Here is a 22,670-nt window from a genome sequence, read left to right as displayed (position 1 = left end):
TTCTTAATCTAACAAAAAATGGGATCACATTGGACTTCAATAAGTCCTAGGCCCCGAAAAACCTAGATCTGCCCATCTGTAAACAGTAAAAAAATTAGCACCTGATGAAAGAATGTTCTGAGCTACAGCACAATGGAAAGTCCCATCATGATGGTGTATTCTTTCTTTGAGGGATCAAACTTCCAGTGGAGTTTGATCATGAAAAGCCTTGCCATCAAATTCATGCCCACTACAACTAGATGAGAGTTTGAAAGAGGAAATGCCATTAGAATAAAAGAGGGTGGATGACAAATCAATGTATCACCCAACATTTGGGTCAGAGTGATGCAGCAGTTAAAGTATGCTGACTTAAATGGATCTTGAAAGGCAGTCTAGAGGACAGTGGACAGCCTAGAGTGACAACAGAGAGGGAAGACAGAGAGATTGTCAAGCAGCTGTAACAGCACCAGAGTTGTCACTGTTGACCATTCAGCATGTAACCAATGCCAGAATGATTATCAGGATCATTGCTAGATGACTATACAAGCCAAATATATGCTCACAATGCCCATTATGCTGGCTGTGACTGATCTGTGGGAATTGTCAAGAACTATTGCATTGGTGCCAGGCTCAATTAACATAGAACTGTTCTGATTGAGGACAAATCATCTTCAGTGATGAGTCTTGCTTTGATCACGTCTTGATGACCAGTGCAGATGTGTATGGAGACATTCTGGCCATTACCATAATCCCACTTTTACTGTTAAACACACATGGTCCAACAGCAAAGAGTTATGATTTGGAATGCTGTTTCTTTTGATAGCCGGACCCCCTTACTGGTAGTCCCTGGCACCCTCACAACACAGAAATACATTGATGATATTTTGAGACTTGTTGTGATATCATTCCTTTTGCAGTGCCTAGGGCATACTTTCCAACAAGACAGTGCCTGGCCAAACAACAGTACACCTCTCAAGTGAATGTTTTCATGATTGCAACATTCTTTCTTTTCCAGTTAGATCACCAGAATTCTCTCCAATTTGAGTATATTTGGAGCCTAATAAGGCATTGCCTACAACCGTCTGGGAATGCTGATGACTTAGTCCACCAATTAAACACATGCAAGAAATCCCTCAGGTGACCATCTGTCATCTTTATGAATCAATGCACACCTAATAACAGCTAGTATACAGGCAAGAGATGGACAAATGCCTTATTGACTTCCTCACTTTGTGTAGCTCTTTCTCTGGAATAAATTATCTAGCTGTTGCAAAATTGTGATCTTTTTTTCTGCGTGTATATACAATAAATGTACCAAATTTTGTTCAGTTGGATAATACTTTCTTGGTGCATAAATTTTTTTGTCAGTATGTGTATGACCTACTTAAATGTTTCTCATTTTGTTTTTCATTTGTAGTCTATTTCTGAAGCATCTTTTGTTATATTCCAACAATAGTCAGCAAGCATAGATGCATTCCACTTGCCCTGATACCTTCTTTTCATTGTTAAAATGGCTTGGTGGAAGCACTCTAAATGTTCATCACTTATTGCACCACAATTGCTTGGAAAGAAGTCAAGATGGGAATCAAGAAATTGTATTTTAAGTGACATGTTGCAACTTAATTCCTGATATGTTATCAGAAGTTTATTAACCGCTGCATCATAGTTTCAGCTCTTCAATTACCCAAGAAATTGTGAACGACAGATTTGAAAGCTTTCCAAGCTGCTTTCTCATTCCCTTGAGTAACTTTATTAAAGGTTTCATCCTTAAACAGTTCACAAATGTGTGAGCCAACAAACATTTTCTCCTTGATATTAACATCACTCAGATGTAAGAATTTTTTCTTTAAATAGTAGAAAGCTTCTCCTTCTTGATTCATTGCCTTCATAAAATTTTTCATAAGCCCAAGTTTAACATGTAGAGGTAGGTGGCAGTATGATGTTATCACAGACAATTAAAGGAATACACTGGATATTCTTGTTTCCAGACTATCACTTTCCTTTCAGACTATTTTTTTTAATATAATGTGAGACCTATCCCAGTTGTCCCACTTACAGAGAAAACAGCAATATTTGTTATTAAAAGAGTTTTATTGGGGTTACCACAAGTAGTTTGGGAGTTAAGCTTAAAGAGCATAAGTATTATTTAAAAAAGAGGTCAAACAATACTGTACTGTACTTTCTCAAATGGCACAGTTGGAAGGATCAGTGGTAAAATGGGATGAGGCAGATATAATTAAATTTTTTACTCTCCAACATTGCCAACAAATGCTGAAAAGATTGAAATTTATAGGGACAAGTTGGAAGATATATGTATTAATGCAAGAGATGCAGACTACCATCTGCCTGGAAGTACAGTACATGGTTTAAAAAGAAGTATTTTAGAAGCTCCTAATTTACCTCACTCACTATTATTTTTTTGTTGTATTTCATCTTATACAGTAGAGTCTCGAAAACTCGGCCTAATGTGGACCGAAGGGTGACTGAGTTTGTGAAAATGCCGGGTTATTGGAAATGGGGTTAAAAAAAATAAGTATGAGTGTTTCCTCAAAAAATACTGTACTGTACTTGTATGTATTGTTTACTTGAAAATACAACAGAGAATAAACTGCCCAAATACCCTTAAACAAAGGAAAATACGTCCGTTATGAAGGCATAGAGCCTTTACTACATGAAAATGAAAATTAATGAATACACTGTGTACAGTAATTTACCTGATAAGACAGACCTCAGAAAAATACTTTGAGGCATAAAGCTGTCTATAATGAAAATTAATTAACTAAGGATTTTTTTTTTTTTTTGCCCTACCAGGGTGTGGCTGAGTTATCCGGACTGTCGGGTTATCGAGTGCAGAGTTTTCGAGACTCTACTGTACTTTTATTTTTACATTTCTGTTAGATTGATGTTACTTGCTATATTTATGTATTACATTTTGGTAGTTCTCTCTCTCTCTCTCTCTCCCTTTTTTTTTTTAGTTTAAATTTTCGACATTCTATTTTGGAACACTTTGTAACTATTGTTTCAAAGGTTATGTAAAACTTGAGGATGGCCTATTGAATAGGTAGAAAACGTTAGTTTGTATAGAAATAATCTCAGCAAGTTAAGGTGCTTTGTGGGGATTGTGTATTAATTTAATTAATTAAGTCTCTGCTGAGTGTGATGTTTTGATTGAAAATTACTCTTGATTAAACCTGAAACACAGGAAATTATTTAGAAATAACTGAAGGTTTGCTTGATGTAGGTTTCTGTAAGTGCAATAAAGAAAGTCTGTAACCAAAATGGCTTTCCTTGGAATAAGATTTTCTTGAAATAAGAACTCAGTTTGCCACCTCAAAATTTCTTTAACAAAACCTGAATGTTTCATTAAAGAGGAAATTTTTGTTTTTTATGAAATTAAGATCTAGATAAGAGTTTAAATGTTACAATCTTATTTCTTACATGAAAATTAATAAGAATTGACCATTTTAAACTTGGAAATATTTTTTTTCATGTTGACCAGTGTTATTTATTGTTTACTGCCAGTTTGAGTAAAATTTATATAATTGAACTAAAACTTTAAAGAAAATAATTAAGGATACCTACAGAAACAGATTTATAATACAGGAAATCTTCATTAGTACAAAATTCAAGGGATGGAATAATCACAACTTTGAATTATCCGAGATTTACATATATCTGTACAGTATGCCAAATGCAGGGCTGTGGAGTTGGTAGATTTTTACACGACTCTGACTCCAACTTTTCCTTATCATTCGACTTCGACTCCGACCAGGGGTGGACTTATTAACAAAGTAGACCTGAAAATTCCTATGTCATCATGTGACCTCAGAATATAAGCTTCAATAAATATAGTTCTAATAAAGATAGAACATAGAAACTTTTTTATTCCAAAGCTAAAATACTCCTCTAAGTAATGACATAGTCAATTTATAAATATGTATTCGATAATTTTTACTTTTCCAGCTGTTATATATAACAGAGGAAAAGTGTAGTGATCAGTAAAAAAATGATCCCACCCCAAACTTTTTGCATTTTTGGACTCAGAACCCCTCAAAATGTGATATGCAGAACACCTTGAGATATGTAAAAGATTTTTTTTTTATGTACGAATGTTAGACTGTATGGGAGGCAAATTTTGAATCAGTGTCAGATGGTTTAACACAGAGTTATTAAGCTTCAAAATAGTTGAACTAAATTGGTTGGTACACATTCTAACATCTGTGCGTACAGAAAAACCCAGAATGCTTTTGCACTTCTCTAAGTTTCAAGGCTTCTTGAGTCCAAAAGAGTAAAAATCTGGGAAAGTCATTTTTTGACTGATCATCATTCTTTTCCAATGTTATAGGCCTATACTGTATAACTGCCGGGAAAGTAATAATGACGATTCTGATTATTTTTTAAAAATACAAAATAAAATGATTTTAAAAAACTAATTAAACATTAAAATTTGACACATCTACTGAATATATAAATTCATATTTATTGACTTGTTTGATGATGGCAAAGAAGTCAATAAATATGAATTTATATATTCAGTAGATGTGTCAAATTATTCAGTATTTGGTATGCATGTATGAATAAAAATAGAAAATACATTCATACACCAACAAATTACTTTAATAAAAATGTTGTACATAATATATGAATATATTGGATAATATATAAGTACAGTAGAGCGTCATTTATCCGAAGGTCGACTATCCGAAACGTCGGTTATCCGAAACGTCGGTTATCCGAAGGAATTCCAGTCAACAAATTTAAATTTTTGCCAGTGCTGTGGCGCTGTAATCTTTGGCTATGTCTTCGGGTACTCAAATATTTTACGTTTTTGATACTAAATTAACTTCTGAAGTATAATTTTTTATTGTTTTTATATTTTTCAATATATTTATTTTGTTTGTACAAAATAAAAAAATAATTTTTAACGATACAATAGTCTTCATTAGGCTTAACATCGATGAAAATTCAACGCGAAGCGACACGCAACGGAGAAAAATTTCAACACGGGATAAATTAATATATTTTTTTGTACATAATTGGTTATCCGAAAAATAAGTTATCTGAACAACCCCAGTCCCCAATTGATTCGGATAAACAACGCTCTACTGTATACAGATACATTAAACTAAGCCAAGAATATAACATTTAGACTGGTAAAGAAAAAGGTTGCTTATTTTGCCATGTTGATTAATGTATTATTTTTCATCTCTGTTATAAACTGAATTACTCCTTACAAAAATAAATCACTTCTATTAAGTCATCATTCACTGAAGCTCTTAAATCATATTTAATAATTTTAAGAGCAGAAAATAAATGCTCTACCGAAACTTGGTTGGTGGCAATGTTGTGACAATCAATGCTGTATCTTGGATAATGTCTGGATAGTGCAGTATTGCCATTTTAACATTCAAACTTGAAGAGTGGTCAATGTGATTTATTTTTTTCAGTGCATAGTAAATATCATCTTCAAATTTTGTAAGATTTCCTTTTCTGTCTGTACTCATATTAAACTCAAGCTTAATTTTGAGGGTAGAGACAAGTTTTATAAAAAAGAAAACTAGCAGATGAGCCAGATGTTGCTTGGACAAAAAGTAATGATAACGAAGATTAAGATTATTAAACTATAACCAATCTTAACCGTTTTCATTGGGTGCAAGGATTAGCTCCCCCCTCTTCTGAGACTAATTAGAGAATTTTTAGATGGGTCCAAAAGTATGTTTGATTTTTTGCAAAAATGCAAAAAATTACATATAAAATAATACAGTAGAAATGCGAGTTTTTCAGGGTAATCCTCCCTCTCCCCCTGCAAGAGGAATTTCAAAAAATCCCTTATTAGTGTACTGTACATTCTTATGATGTATTCTAACTGTATCAAATTTCAACTTTCAACTCCTAACCATTTGAACTCTGAGCTTATTATTATTGTTATTAGCAGTCTTAATCTTATAATATAATCAAGACCGGGTTGATTATGATAATAATAAGAAGCACAGAGCCCAAATGGTTAGGAATTAAAAGTTGAAATTTGGAACACAGTTAGGGTATGTCACGACAATTTACACTAAGAAGGGGTTTTTCAAAATTCCTCTCCATGGGGAGAGGGAGTGAATTAAGGCTTATCCTGAAGAACTCAGCTTCTACTGTACTATTTTAGATGCACTTTCTTGTGTTTTTAACTGCGTTTTAGTAGGGTACGTCATGAGAATGCAAACTAAGAAGGAAATTTTGGAAATTCCATACCCCAGAGGGAAGAAGAGAAGAGAGTTAGTTTTAGTCAGTATAAAGTGTAAATAATACAGAAGGAAAGTAAATAGTGGCACATATAGTACACATTTTGGCAATTAATATTAATTTAATCATTTTCCCCCTTTCTGGCAACTCAAAAACAATAAATCCAAATATTTGAATTTGTTCAAAATATTTTATTCAAAATATAATGTTCAAACAATTTTTTAGATNCACGGATTCACTCTGACATGGTTCGAGAATTGGGTAAAACCCTCATACAACAGGAAATGTAATACATTTTTACATATTTAAGTAATAATAGTTCACAAAAATTATTATTTTCGTGAACTATTAGTACTTATATATGTAAATTCTCTCTTCTCGCCTTCTGTTGATACACGTGGTCCTTCTCGAAACTTGTTTCATGTTGCCAGATCTCGATGCTTCTGCTTCTGATGTTGCCAAATGTTTTTCCCTTATTTCATACTTGCTTTACTCTTCATAAGTGCTTAGCACCATATAAGGAAATTTAAAAAGACCTTTTAATTAGAAGCAAGCAATCTAAAATTACATACATTTTGCAAAAGGTAAAGCATAGAACTGAAGATAATGCAGAAAAATGCTCAGAGGATAAGGATAACTTGCCAAAAAGAAAACGCTCTCGGTTAATTAATAGTGTTTTTAGTAATGACGAAGAAAACAATGTTTAATTTATATTAATATGTATCACTTAAAAAAATTTTAATGAAGATATTTATCTTAATTATGAAAATATATTAGCATGATTTTTAATTTTTGGAACCTAACCCTTCTTTTCGTATTAGTTCTTTGTTTCGTATAACATGGATTCACATAACATGGCAATTTTTTGGAACGTAACTACCGTGTTATACGGGGGTTACCTGTATTAATACATAACAAGTTTGGAAAATGAAAAGGAGTCAGAGTCGGGAGATTTTTGATGCCTCTGACTCTGACTAAAACTCCATGACTCCAACTCCACAGCCCTGGCCAAATGCCATGTAACTGATGTAATTTATTAAGTAAATGGAATATGATACATATACAGAATGCTATTTTCATTAATTAAAAATGAATAATAATAATAATATTAATGTGAAGGTAAACAGCACATATCCAGTAAGAACCTCACAGGTTCCTGGGTAGGTTTTATAAAAGTAAAGCAGAATTCTTCTAACTGTTGCTCAAAAAGTAGTAAGTTGCTTGAATATATTAGCCTAGAGTCCTACAAATATCTATATACAATTATCTGTTACGTGTAGCCCAATTTTGCATTCCCGAAAACCAGTCATATTTTTTTAAAACGAGAAAGAAAAGGGTAGTCCATGGATGAGGTTACACCCGAAAAATGTATTACTGTAAAAGCAAAGCCATATTGATCAGATTAGAGTTGTTCTTGGTCTATTGTTCTCTTATGGTATGGAGGCACTTTGAACTAAATGAACAAGTTAACATATGCATATCACAGTTTGGACAGAATTTTCACTTTGAACTTTAAAGTAGTCGTATTTCAAACTAACCAAATTCCTTAACGTGTAAATTTCTATATTCCGAGCTCGGACAAAAGTACAATTATGAACTAACAGAATTTCAAACTACCTGAGTTTGAATTAACAAGGATTTCCTGTATTCAAATCTGCTCTATTTTACTTTTCCAATTAACATAAATAGTAAAACTTTAAATGCTAATTTATTTACTGTAAGTTCTCATCAAATTAATTGATTTTTGATAAAAATAAATGCTTTAATTGAATATTTATACACTTAATTATCTTTTAGGCTCGATCAGCTACAGCTACAAGTAGTTCGAGTTTAGGATCGCCTGAAATGAATAATGGTGGAATGTCACCACTGCAATCTACTGGACGAATATCTCCTAGAACTCGAAGTAACTTTTCTGCATCTAATAGTCCTAAAGTTTCTGAAAGTCATGTAGAAGAAAAAATCTTAAAATCTCCAGAGAAAGGTCTGTTAATTTTACAATGATAATTATTAATTATATCATTTGTTGCAAATTGTTTTTTCCTTGTTTTACTTATAACCTCAGTATCCAGTCCTAAAGCAAGCAATTCAGGATTGAATAATGAAGCTTTCAATTTAAATAATCGTGATGAAAATGCAATGGCCACTACCACAGCTTCTGCTTCGGCAGATCAATCTATTTTAATGGAAGATGAATTTTCACTTATTGAAACTGCTAGCTTTATGAACAGATTACCACCTTGCATTTTTGGTAAGTTCTTAATTAAGTTTTTGTTGATATGACTATAAATTACTTTTTTTTTTAATTTGAAACTTGCATTAAATATACCTTAAAATAGGATTTGTTGAATGCAAACAACTTTATTCAAATTAAATCATATATCTGAAAAACAATGATCAAATGATAAGGTTGGATCAAATTGGATTAGAACTAAAACAGTCTTATCATTTTATCATTAGAATAATTCAGACTTAAAAAATAATACTGATATTTCGGAAGTAAAGAATTTAATTCAATATTTTTCCATTTTATTGTCTCAAATTCAAATCCAAATTGAATGTGGAAATTTCACTCAGAAGTGAGTGAACTTTCCATATTCCTCATGTATGACTGAAAAAATTTTCTTTTCATACATTTCTCATATATAGACCATTATTTAATGATTTTTTTCCACTTCATTTTTACTTTTCCAGCTGTTACAGATAACAGAATGGTCAAAAACTATCCCCAAGATTTTTACATTTTTGGACTTGGACACCTTGAAATGTCTAAAACTGCAAAAAAATTCAGGGGTAATTTCTGTATGTATAGATGTTTGTGTGGGGGACACAGTTTCATTCACCCTCTTTGAAGCTTAATAACTCTTATCGAAAATTTTGCAGGGAAGTTTGTGTATTGGAGAATTGATGCTATTAAACTTTGGTGGTTAAAGGTCAATGGGGTGGGGAGATAAAGGAGATCATGTCATATGTCAAATAGTCTGACATAATGATAATTTTACTTGGTTTTAGCATTTGCAATTTTTTATGAAGATCATCCCTACCCTCAAAATTAAGCTTTTTGCCACTTTATAATAATTAAACATATAAAAAGTTTTTAATAATAAAATATTCTAACAGATGGCACAACATACAAACACAGTTTTAAATGTTGCTGGGAAAGTTAAGCAAGTCATCACTGAATTTTGTTTTCTAGTGGTCTGTTCTAATCAAATGAAGAACAATAATACAATTAACATTTAATGTACTTACATGAAATGCTGTAAGAAGTGTTTAAAATTTTATAATAGGTTTAACTACTGAAATCTCTTTATGTATCGTATCTATTTATAAAATTAAATCATTAAAAAAAAATGCTTATTTTACTCCAAAATGTTCATTATTGTATAATAAATGTGTTTATAAAGCTGAGAATCTAAATTAATGAAGCTTTATTTAACAAACTTTAATAAGAATAATAAATAGTAATAAACCATAAGTTTAATTAAAATTGAAGACAGTCTATTAGAGAACAGTCACCACTTATTCACTTACATTTATCCAGAATACTGCTTTTGACAGCCAACCTTTCTTTGTACGCTGCTTTGGCCACTGAAATTTTTAAAAAAATTCCCTTCAAAAACAATGGAAAAAATATCTGACTAGAAACATAAACACCTCCTTTCTCTCCATTCCATATTGGGACTTAATTACTTCTTGAACTTTTTATCTTTTAAGGTAAGCGCTGGTAAATGTAGATTTTTAGCTTTCCCTGACGACAAATCTTTAAAATTTTTTCACTGGATAGTAATTAAGTTAAAATTAAATATGTTAGAGAAGAGATTTAATCTTTAATTTTAATTTTAACCTTAATTACCATTAGGCAAATTATGTTTTAAAATCATTATTTTACTTTTGATCTCCATAACTAAAATCTTATTTGTCAATCAATTTGTAATACACTTTTTATTGGTAAGATACTATGTCAATTGATTGATCTAACTGTAACATAATGGCTTGTTTGCAAAATTTATTAAAATTTTTTCCACAATGGATAACTTAAAAAAGTAGTAATAAAACATAAATTGCCAAATTTTTTAATATTAAACATTATCAAATACATTCTTATTTTTGCACAAGATTGTTTAAATTGTTTTTATATTCCTTTCTGAATAATTTTATTATTAGTTAGTGATATTCTTTTACCATTAGTAGTAAGTTCTGTATATCTATTTCAGTATTTAGTATATTCAAGGCATTCCTTTTAAAAATAATAAACTTGAAGTATCATTAGTAGAATACAATGAAATACTTTCACTATGTTACATATTTTATGACAGGGTAATGAAAACTTAAATATGATTTCCAGCTATTCATAATAGTTAAGTAATGTCAATGTACCAATATATTTTATAATGTGATGTATATAGACCATGTCATTTTAAAACTGTAATATATTCTATAAAGAAACTGTAAGATTGGGACAAAATTTATCATATTTCCAGCCATCTTTTAAATGGGCACAGTTATTTTCATAGATCACAAACAAAATGTTTATTCCATTATACAAAATAATAAGACTAGTCATATCATAAGGAAAAAATGGTAAAACCAGTTTGAACTATAAACATATTAGATCATTTATTATTCAATTGCTACTCATTCTCTTGATAGTTCCTTAGTAATAGCATAAATTTTGCTGAAGAGAACAAATAATACAAAGAACACATCAATAATTGACAACTCCAATTATATTATACCAGAAAATGCATTTTGTGCCTTCTGCTCCTCTTCAGTCCTTTATTTTAGATGTTTGGCTATTTCTTAAAATTATGCTAGTGACCATTGGATAAATCAACTTTGTATTCATAATCTGATTAATAGAATTAAGTTAACAAAAGGCTATAATAAAATATTTTTTTTAATTTAAATAAAAAAGAGGTTATATGCCTATATAAAAGTGAAAGTAAATGTAAATTTTTATAAAGGTTGATTAAAAAAGAAATACATAAAATAAAACTAACATAAACTATGATAAAATTACAAAGTAATTTTTAAAAGCCATAAAGGTGTGTAAAAATAAATGTAAATGCTTTAAAATGTTGAGTTAAATATTGAAAATCCTTTGAAAATAAAATAAAAAAGAACTTCTTAATCTCTTTAAAAACTTCACTGCATTGTATACATGTATCCCTCAATGCTACTGTGTATATCAAAATTGCATTAATTAAATACTCTTACTTGACCAAACAATTGCAATCTTCTAGAACAGGGATGGTGAACCTTTTTGAGTCTGCGTGCCACATAGTAAGCATATTAAGCATACTTTTCTTTAAAAATGATTATGTATGAAGAAGTTTTAGACTTGTAGTAACTATATATAAATTTGGTGGAATGGCCAAGCGGTCAAAGTGGTAGCTTATCGCTCTTGTGAACCCAAGATCAAAACCCCAGAAAATTTTCAGGTGGTGATCCATTCTTCACCATCCAACTATTTTATTTGGAGTTTGCTAAATAAAAAAGATCTCTTAGTGCCCACAGGACGAAAATAGTTTTAAAAAACTATATTTAAATAAATAAAATAATATGCTGTAATTAGAGTAAATGTAAAGAACCTGATTGAAAAAGATGATAAACCGATATTGTATAAAACGTTGCGTGCCGGATGATTTCTTCGACGTGCCACTTTGGGCATGCGTGCCATAGGTTCACCACTTCTGTTCTAGAACAAATATTCAATCAATAACGAATATTTTTATTTTAATTTTGTCATCTGTAAAAAAGTTTTCTATGATAAAAATGAGTAACTAATTTAAAAATAAAATGAAACCTTAGAGCTGCCTATCTTTGTCAGACAAAATTATCCTTGATCCAGTTTTTTTCACTTAATTTATGTGGAACACAATCATCATATTGATAACACACTAAAGTTTGTTGCAAGTTCACAAGTTACTAATTATCAATTTTTAACAACAACAGTTTTTGGAGCTCCATACATTTTGTATCCTTTAGTTGAAAAGTTCCCAAATGAAACTTACAAAATCACATTTGGCACATCTGACATTTAAGAGCATAGCATCTTCCCTCACACTATGAGTATTTTTTTTTACTGTTTAGTATTATATTCTTTACAAAACTTAAAAAGCATACATAATATGCCCAATATGCATTTTATCTGCATGCACATCAATATTATTTTATGCAAACAAAATGTGAAGTAAAGTTTTTAAATGAGCTTCTAAACAAAGAATACAATATAACCTTAGCAGTAATGTGTTAAATTTCACAACTGTCATAATTAAACTACAAATTTATGTTGGAAATCACTCTCATCATGAAAATAGCAAATTAACCAATACCTTACTTGCTGAGAAAAATACATTTCATAATGAAAGCTGTTAAAGCCATGTTAAAACTTCTGCTGTGTATTTAAAGGGATTGCCACAATTAATATTGTGTGTTAATCAAATCTTGCATTAAGCAAGAGATATCTGTATTCCTCAACCAAGTTGATATTTACAGACACAGAATACACAGTGCATTATAAAACATGAGTGGTGAAAGGGCTCATCTAATTTTGTAGTATTGGCTGCCATATCTCATTGATGGTTATTCCTGCATTTAAATTTATTCTGTTTTCTTTAATTTTAATGATTTCTAAATGTTCATAAGTTTTCTTTTTAAGAATTTTAGCATCATTCAGTGAGACCTTGCAGCCCTCTTGATTACAAAGTATGGTAACTGGTGGAATTGGTATAATTGTACTTGACTGCGTGAAGATGTTCTCTAATCCTAGTTTTTCGTGTTTTTTCAGTTTCACATACATAATAATGTTTGGTTGGCAGTTTCTTTAATCAATTTTTTTTTTTTAAAGAATTTTTGTATCTTTTCAAATACTATAGGAATATAATCCAGCTTTTTGTAGATTACTTCATAGTTGGTCATATTGTTTGTTCTATATTACTGTTGTTAAGCCATTTTTTCAATTATTTTGTTTGGGTAATTATTTAATTGGAAGTGCAATGGATATATTCAATTCATTATTTTGATCTACAAGATGGCAGCCATTACTACAAAATTAGACAGGTTCATTGTGGATATCTTCCAACTTCCCATTCACCATCCATGTTTTATAATGCACTGTACATCCTGTATCTGTAAATATTAAGTTGGTTGAGGAATATATATTTCAGTAAAGCTTTTAAAGTGATTAATAAGTCCTTTTAATTTTATTTTAAAAGGCCTTCCTTTATTTACTCAACATTTTAAAACATTTATTTTTACTCAAATATACACACCTTTTTGGTTTTTAAAAATTTTTTGTAATGTTATCATAGTTATTCTATGTATTTCTTTTTTAATCAACCTTTATAAAAATTTACATTTACTTTCACTTTTATACAGGTATATAACCCCTTTCTTATTTAAATTTAAAAAAAATATATTTTATCATAGCCTCGTTTTGTTAACTAATCCTTCTGATGTCTCATGATGATAGTTTTTTTTTTTTTTTAGCAGCTGAATATTGTGGTCTTTTCTGTTTATATATATATAACCAACGGTGTATCCAGGGAGGTGCAGTTGCTCCTCCCTACAAGAAAAATAAAAGTGTAATAATTGACACACACACACACAGCCTAGACTTATCGATTTAGTATCAGTTTAAATAATGAATATTGTGACTGGACTAGAGCCTAGAGCCATCTGTCATGAAATCTTAGAACTATTTCGCTGTTTGCTGCTATTCTTGCACTCAAAGAAACTGAGTTGTCTCCCTCTAGTTCAGATTCTGGGTATGCCACTGTTTATAACACATGGCAAATTGCTGTCTTAGATCAACCAATAGTGGAAATTCTGAATTTGTCTTTTCTATACAAGTAGAAAATCCTATTATTTCTACTTCTTACAATTCTGTTCCACAAAGCAGGATTTAATGCAGTGTAATATCTTGCATCTACTTGAAATGTCACAGGCATACACAGATCTCTTTGCATACATGTAAAAAAAGTGACAATAAACATTTATAGGTAAAATTGTGAAATTTATTTCTTCATCTCTAATCATCATCATGATAATTATTCTTTTTTTAAAAAAGGATTACGTAAGTTATAAGGATTACATTTAACAAGCACAATTAGTTAATAAATTAGAATTTTTATACGGTTGGAATAATGACACATTATGCTCTTATTAACTATCATTAATAAATAAATTATATGTACATTTTATTTTATATAAATTAGAATATGATGATATAAATATTTATTTAGCTCAATCACAAATCTGTTCAGCTATATTTCAATCTGTCCAAATTTATTTTTTCTAAAATAAAATTTTGATGTCTTCATTCAATAATTGTAATATATGACAATTAAATTTTAATCTTTGTTAATATTAAATGTAACATATTTAAATACAGTATCTGATGACTTTCTGCCCTGGTTAAATATGTTTAAAATTCTAGTAACTAGCCTCATTTTGAGTACCAAATATCATTTGATACTTTTATTATTTATTATGAGATGGATTAAAAATTCAGTTGGAATTTCGATTATACAAATTACATTAAAATAAAAACTGATTTAGCAATTTTAGTAATTATTCTTTGATTATGTTGAATCCTGATATTGATAGATGAAGTAATTATTAGAATATATTTCTCTCATAATTGAAATTAAATGTATCATCACACACACACACACACACACACACACACACACACACCTATTAATACTATGTATATGTAAATGATTTCACAAGACATTGATCAGGTTACTCCAATTCCAGAATTGGTGTGATGTCCTCTTGATGATTTAATGTTTTTGTCCTCTTGAGATGGACAAAAACATTAGATGCAAATAAAATGTTTTGTTCTGCTGGAATTTTAAAGTGTGAGTTTCATTAAGAGTCAATAAAAATATGCAATATAAATAATGAAAGTAAGACATGATTTTTTAACCACTTCCTCCATGAATATAATGAGAGGATGAGCAGACTGCATTCTTTAATGTTTTTTTAAAACAAGATCTTGGTATGTAAGCATCTGGGGAACTCTAGGATGATATGTATAATTAATGTTTATAAAAATAGAAAATTTTGCATATTGAGATGGATGAGAGCCTCAATATCATAGATTTTTGGCAGAGTTGACTTCTTCCTGAAATGTTAAAAGACAAAGTGAGAAGATACTTTATTCGTTTTTTAAGATTTTTTTATGAACTTGAGTATAATCAATCATCCTGGAATTTTTTATAATGCTATAAATTAATTCATCCAATTAAATGTATGGTAACTTTAATAATTTTTTATTATGTTTTCAGGGCTTACCGACTGGGAAGATTCTGATATTTTAGCACGAGTACTCGCCGAATCCCAGCAAGAATATCTGGATTCTCTCAAGCGTTCCGCGACCAAGGATAACGAACAGTCAAGCAGTTAACGTGAATTAAAACTTGTACATTGTGTGACGGGAGCAAAGATCTTGGCCATTTTTAAATTGTGCCACAGTGTGCAATGCTCATCCGGGCATTGCACCACAGGAGTTAAATGGACAGGAATCTTTATTTTTATTTCTAAACAAAATCATTAGTATAATTTCACAAAGTAAGAATAACTGGTGCTTGCACCACTGTTTATACTGTGATCTTATGTGCCCTCTCCCATTTCTTGCCCGGATTGTACACATCATTTCGGGGCAGAGTATTTTCAGAATCAAGTAGTAAACATTCTAAGTCAATGATTGTTTCAATGTGGCTGTGCTTCCTGTAGATTTATTAATCTGTGCCTCTTTTCCATTGAGTAAGCATAAACAGTGTAAGGTTTCATGCAAAGCAATTAAGAGCAGACTTGTCAGTTTTTAAAGGGAGGGGGAATTAAAAGGGAAAAGTGTACTGTGATGTGTCTTTATTTTATACCCAGCAAATTTTTAGGCTTTTTTAAGTGATATTTTAGTTTATTATAACTTTGCAAAACGACCAAAAAGAAATCTTTATTACTAAAATTCTTTTAAGTATCGGCATTAGACTTTTACTTCCCTTAGAATGACTATTTTTTTCCCTCCATAATGATGTGAGAATTTTGTGTAGTTATTTAAAAAACGAAAAATTCAAGACATTTTCAAACAGCTTCAATTGTTAATCAAGCACTAAATGGTTTCTTTATTGACAACTTGTTATAAGACAATTTTCAAAGCGTAATCAAACGGGAATGCAATATTGCTGGGATGTGCGGTCATCCCGATGTGATACGCAGATCACGTCGTATATAATAATCAAGTATGGCTTTTTATTCGTCTAGCGTATAGTATACTGTTTCAGGTAACTAATTCTGTTTATATCTAGGATTTATAGCAGCTGTATAATTTGGCAATTGCCATAACATTTCTTCTTTAAGATTGCGGTACGTATATTTATATACTATTAATTTTTTTCCGGTTCTCGCTCAAGTGCCATGAAGTTTCTATTTTTTTAATTAGTTCCAGTAATAGATTAATTAGTTTAACAAGCAACAAAGTATGCTGTAATTATTATTTAGTAATTAAGTAGATGTAAACTCTCTCGGACATCTGCTTGAAATTATGGAAATGTGTTGTAAAATATATATTTTTCCTTCCTTCCTTCCTTCCTTTTCTATTTATCATTGTTTTGATCATGATTTTGAAGATGAAAACTGGGGAGTAAAATTGATGTAAAAAGTTAAATAAATCGTCAAAAAATTCTGGCACAGTTGATCAAAATTGCTCTGTCAATTATAGTTTAAAAAAGAAGACATGTTTTTTTGTTTGCACAAAACTTCTTGATAATTGTAAGTTCTCTATAGATAGGAAATATTAAAATTCTTAATATTATGTTCACGTAGTTGATAGATTTTTGATTTTGTTTGAGGAATTTAGTGTTTAATTATCCAAAAAAAGGAAAGTAAATTAATATATGCCTTTAATTTTCACGTGTAATTGTTATACAGTCAAACCTCCGGACAGTGGCCATGGACGGAAACGTAAAAATTGGCCGTTATTTGGAGGTTTTTGTATGCATTTTGGTTAAAAAAAAGGCCGCTGTTTAGAGGTAGTTCGACTGTAATTACTTGTTTAAAATTAAATGTTCTCGAAATAACGGTCAAAATGAAATTATAAGTCAGTTGCGCATCACACAATTGTTTTTGCAATTCAGAAAATGGGAGACGACTACTTTCACAAAATGTATTACAATACGGTTAAAATTTTTCATTAATTTTATCATAATTTATACTTTTTCGCTCAATAAAATTTCCGATGAGTTTTACCAAAATTCCTCTCACGAAAGTTCCGTTTTATATATGAAAGTTGTAAATATCCAATGGTTGACTAATCTGAAATATGAAATTTTTCATAAATCAGTGTAATTTCAGTAAATCTTTTTTGTCTAGACTATCTTTTCCCAGCGTTATTTTCAACGATCGAATTAAAATAATGGTCCAGTAAAATCGCCATGAAAACGATTTCTTTCACGTTTAAAAGTTGGAAGTAATATTAAAAGTAATATTTAAAATAAAGGTTTTTTAAAAATAAATAATACAGGAATTAAAATATTTCCAGAGACAGACCGAAATGTTTGTCTAATTTAGAATTTCTCATTTGTGTCAATATACAAAGGACGAATTCTATAATATTTGAGTGGAGAGGGAATACAGTATTTGTTTAAAAAACACCTGGTTTTACTCAGAATAATATAAGACTTCATACTTAAAATACGGATTAATTCTTAAGCAATTCTCTAGAGTAATCTCATTAAATTTTAAATTGAATTTTTATAAATAAAGCGAATTTTACTAATTACCTGAATCACGTCAAATTTTCTCTGGACAAATTGTCTTGTGTTTTATAATTGAGCCTTAAATCGCTTATAATTTAAAACTGTTTACATCCTTTTTTAATTGTATAACGGATTGCATTTTAATTTCAGCGAAAATGAATCGTTCCTCTAACCATTCAGATGACCCGACGTTTCTTTTAATCCAATTAAATAAATGAATGTACGCAGGGATTAAAAAAGATAATGAATACGAATTTACAAATTTGGCAGGACGATATCACACGACCTTTATTCTGACGAAGAAGTCCCTTCGGAATGTTTATCGTGAGTCAAATTGTATTTGCTTTCGTGTGAAGTTCTATTTATATCGATGGATATTGTCTCACTTAACTCTTCCGAAGATGATTCTTCTGTCGGAATCGGCGGAAGTTCTCTTAATAAAAATGGTTGGGAATCATTGATGATTGCAGGTCCCCCTTCAGGCTTATCATCATTGGATCGTTCTTTCATCTGTCGCGACTTCCTCTTCTTCTCAAAGTCCACTTTTGCGTAGAGTGCCAACAATTCGGCATTTGTAGATTTGGAAGTGTTCCTACCCGAGCTCTTGTCCTCTTCTGTAGTGTCTCCCACGGACATAGCCCTCCTCGCCCACAATGCTATCTCTTCGTAAATATTCTCTTTCGAACCTGCCGCAGAACTTTTCCTGCTGGGTGGCAGTGGCAAACTACGCACTTTCATATTGGGCCTATCGTACGCGGACCATGCATCATTCAGTCTTTTGGGCACTTCTTCCGCAGATTTGCACGCTTCCTCCGCATCCTTGGTCGAAGTGATGAGGGGCGGTTCCAAAACAGGTTGACGATCGGTGGACACGGGTTCGGAACTGATGACTTCTTTTGGTCCTGGAGGATCAATTTCCGTCATTGTTGTCGGATCTTTTCTGAAAATAGAACTGTTTCAAAATCCGACTTTTTAGATTCGGTCCCGAAATTAATGCAACATCGTCACTGACCTTTGCCACACTATAAGAGAAACTGTCACGATGGCAATGGCTATTCCGGCAAACACAAGAGCAATCAGAATGCCTGAAAGTGAGAAACGTTAACGAAAATATCGATTTATATTGTATGCGTGCAAAATTATCTTACTAACTTTCTGTGAATTGCAATTCCGGTTTAAACGACTGCATAACTGCTGCGCCTGTTACGAAGACATTAAACAATTGGTATCAAATTTGGTAATTTAATTTAGTACGTTTATAAAATAATTGAACATACTTCCGTAAGTGCAGTTCAACTCTACCAACTCGCTCCATTTTCCATCATCTTGGCAACTAATGGTGTAATCTATGGCATCGTTATTTTTGCAATACACCTCTGCTAAACTTCCGTAAGTAGTAGTACCATTTACCAGCGTATAATCCAAATCATCATCGTCTATTTCAGGTTTTCCACAATAAATCGCTAAAACAATATAATAATAATAAATTCTGTTTTAAAAATATATAATTATCATCATTATGGAGTCACTTACGGTGGCAAGTTGGAGCTTTTCCACTCCACGTTCCGTCGTTTTCGCACATTCTTGTCGAATTTCCAGAAAGCATATAACCCACATTGCACGAATATAAAACTAAATTTCCGGATGATGGATGTCCCGATTGTACCGCGAAAATGTCAACTTTTCCGTGTAAAATGGGCGGTGGAATTGAACAGTTTGTTTCTGTAAATATAATAATGCAATAAATACACTTGAAATTATTAAATGCGCACGCATTTTTAAAGCATTCCTTCTTCGTATTACGATTGCTCAAATCACGCCTTACCCACATTTATCTTACCCAAACATTTTGGTGCACTTTCGGACCATTGTCCATTGGGCATACACACTCTCTCTCTCGCTCCATTTAACATGAATCCGGACGAACAACTGTAATGAGCGCGACCCGGTGATATTTTTGCCACGTGCGAACCAACGTGTCTGTCCGGCTCTCCACATTTATATTTATCTGTAAAAAGAATTGATATAAATCTCGAAAATTGAAATATGGAAGAGGAAAAAATCTTTACCTCGTTTTACGTAAATTTCAATTTCGCATAACTCAAATTCTTGTCGTACCCTTCTAGTGTCTTCTATATGAATTATATTTCCTCTCAGTTCCTCGGCGCAAGAGAGGAGAAGAGTCTGCGACACTAAAACAATAATTATTTATTCATCCAAATCGCAATATTTAAAAAAATCTACACTTTGAAATCTTACCGAAGACTCCTTCGAACGTGGCACATTTCAAGTAGACCAAACTGGTGCTATTTTTAAAGATGACATAAAGGATAAATTTATGTTTGACTGAAAAGAATTTCGATTGTTGTAACCTTCAATGCAATGAGCATCATCATCAGTGATTAATCAGAATTACCTGCTGTATCCGGCATAGTAACGGCAATTGCCTGAACCGTGTGATAGTCGTTCAGACTGACTCTCCACCAACGCGTCATACGAGGTTTTATACGGGTGCAAGTGTTTTTATCTCCATCTATAGCTAATTGAGGACGGTGCTGTAAATGATATTGCGCAGCTAGAGGTGACCCCAAAGGATGTAACGGAGTGGCTGCAAATTTCCATAAAATTTATCTTTGATAGACAAACGAAAAATAATAATAAATTTCGACTCACTGCAAACGGGTATTTCGTCTGACCATCTTCCGTCGATTCTGCAGTCTCGGAGGGAAGAACCCATTATGACGGAATCGTCTTCACAAAAATACGTAACCGTTTCCCCCACGTGATATAACTCTTTTGGTGGCTGAATACCGCCGTTGGCTGGAACACCTGGAAAACCACATCCTTGGCCTGAAAATATATGTAACTTGTAAATAATAATTACACCAGATTATCGCCGAAGCTGCTGATGATATCTTGTTACAGTCAAACCTCAGGTTTCGAACAAAATCCGAGGATTTGACTATAACAAGATAAATTCAGTTTATGAACAAAATTTTCAACGACATATACGCCTCGGTTGCCGAACGAGTTACTCGGCAAGAGCCGGCCACAGTCAGATTAGAGAGAGAGAGACGGTCAATTCCATATACGACCCGACCAACCAACGACGGGACTACCGATTCAGAAGTTAGTGGCGCCGATATTGCTTCACGTCATTAGACATCACGACACGAACCATCGATGACGTTGCTATTTAAATTAGATTTCAATGCTCGTGCGTGTAAGATACTACTTCCGTTTATGGGTACGCGTCGTAATTGAATTCAAATCAAATTAATTAATAAAAATCGCGTTAATTTGTATCCACGAATCGGTATTTAAAGGTTCTTAACTCAAATTAAATAACAAAAATTTATTAATATAATATCATATATTATAACTTTAATATTTATTAATACTAGATAGCCAGTTAATTAAAACGAAAAAACTAAAATAAAAATTCTTGCCTTTACACTGAAACCAAAATTAAAAATAAAATCAAAATTAATTAATTAATTTAAATCAAAGCAATTGAAACTTAATATTTCGGACAGTGTGTATAAAGTACTTGTCTGTCTTGATTGATTTGGTTATACAGTCGACCCCTCTATAACACGGGTTCCTATAGTTCGGATTCCTATATCACGGAGAAAAAAATGCGACCGTATTCGTACAAACATGCTAAAAAACTCATATAATTCGATAAAACGTCATCGCCGACTCGTGTCGCGACAGGATTGGTCAAATCTAGACCAATAGCAGATATTGTACAAACCGTTGAGTTTAAACGAGCAGCGGACTACTAAAAACCATTTATTATTTAACATCCATAAAAATTTTATTTATATTACTGATGTCTCCAAAGTTCAGCGAATTTTTCGCAAAAAAACATAATTTATCAGGAAGCACGCCAGCGCCATTCGATGACAAGCTCCACGACGAAAACAAGCTTAAGGAATGCCGTCGTCGAACGGTTTGCACCGTTCGACAACATATAAACTATGCTATAAACAAAAAATCGTAAGATTACTTACGATTTTTTGTTTATAGCATAGTTTATATGGATTATTCCCAAAAAATTATACGTATTTCGGAAATGTTGAGTCGAATTAGTCTAGAATCGATTAATTTTATGGAAGAAAACCTTTCAAACAGCCGTAGTCCGTAAACTGCATACGTGCTGGGCTGTGATTGGCTCATGTATTCAAGGACTCTTAGAACATCAATTTCACAAATAACGGAACGTATCTACCGTGTTATGGGGGGGGTCGACTGTATTTCATTCAGGCAGAGTTGAGTCTNAAAAAGAAATAATTTTAGAGCGACTTTGTCTTTAATTTGTGAAAAAAATAATTTATTCATCCGACGGAAATACAAATATATCGTTAATATTCGTCACCAGAGGGATATCTTGGCGTAATCTACATTTGTCAGCGCTAATCCACAGTAGATAAAAGGAGCCAGAAACCCACGTAGATAAGGATGAACTAACAAGACGTCGCAAGATTTACTATTCCAATTTTAAAGAAGAATTTTTAATCTTTATTGGTTTTTTTGTGTTTTTAAGGAACTTTTTTAAATGTAGGCAGTTGTGTAGCCTAAAAAGGAAGGTCCAGCTGTCTATTATTTGTTCTAGAACACTGTAAAAATGGTAATCGTCTAAAAAAGAAATAATTTTAGAGCGACTTTGTCTTTAATTTGTGAAAAAAA

General features: G+C 31.7%; 2 protein-coding genes across 7 annotated transcripts in view; one reads left to right on the top strand and one right to left on the bottom strand.

Moving 5' to 3' along the window:
* The window catches only part of LOC111612837 (OTU domain-containing protein 5-B-like), a 65,624-nt gene extending 48,589 nt beyond the window's left edge, over positions 1-17,035 (top strand). For both annotated transcript variants that reach the window (XM_023354102.1, XM_023354101.1), the window contains exons 8-10: positions 8,008-8,194; positions 8,276-8,461; positions 15,510-17,035. In XM_023354102.1, coding sequence (XP_023209870.1) covers positions 8,008-8,194; positions 8,276-8,461; positions 15,510-15,628 — 492 coding nt within the window. In that variant the 3' untranslated portion in view covers positions 15,629-17,035. The remainder of the gene's footprint in view (positions 1-8,007; positions 8,195-8,275; positions 8,462-15,509) is intronic.
* Positions 11,311-22,670, bottom strand: part of LOC111612835 (CUB and sushi domain-containing protein 3-like) — a 36,219-nt gene continuing 24,859 nt past the window's right edge. For 2 of the 5 annotated variants that reach the window (XM_023354097.1, XM_023354099.1), the window contains exons 2-11: positions 20,652-20,828; positions 20,395-20,586; positions 20,238-20,324; positions 20,048-20,170; positions 19,819-19,986; positions 19,512-19,700; positions 19,256-19,441; positions 19,131-19,178; positions 18,991-19,063; positions 17,537-18,918 (exon numbers count right to left, since the gene is read on the bottom strand). In XM_023354097.1, coding sequence (XP_023209865.1) covers positions 18,267-18,918; positions 18,991-19,063; positions 19,131-19,178; positions 19,256-19,441; positions 19,512-19,700; positions 19,819-19,986; positions 20,048-20,170; positions 20,238-20,324; positions 20,395-20,586; positions 20,652-20,828 — 1,895 coding nt within the window. In that variant the 3' untranslated portion in view covers positions 17,537-18,266. Of the gene's footprint in view, positions 11,912-17,536; positions 18,919-18,990; positions 19,064-19,130; positions 19,179-19,255; positions 19,442-19,511; positions 19,701-19,818; positions 19,987-20,047; positions 20,171-20,237; positions 20,325-20,394; positions 20,587-20,651; positions 20,829-20,990; positions 21,379-21,528; positions 21,584-22,670 lie in introns of those variants that run through there. The other 3 variants (XR_002754681.1, XM_023354100.1, XM_023354098.1) reach the window with 3 other exon arrangements.

The sequence above is a fragment of the Centruroides sculpturatus genome, unplaced genomic scaffold (assembly GCF_000671375.1).
Source record: "Centruroides sculpturatus isolate CEXI.00-Female unplaced genomic scaffold, Cexi_2.0 scaffold763, whole genome shotgun sequence".
Lineage (NCBI taxonomy): Eukaryota > Metazoa > Arthropoda > Arachnida > Scorpiones > Buthidae > Centruroides > Centruroides sculpturatus.
Note: the sequence above shows the minus strand (reverse complement) of the source record. Positions and strands in the feature narration are given on the sequence as shown.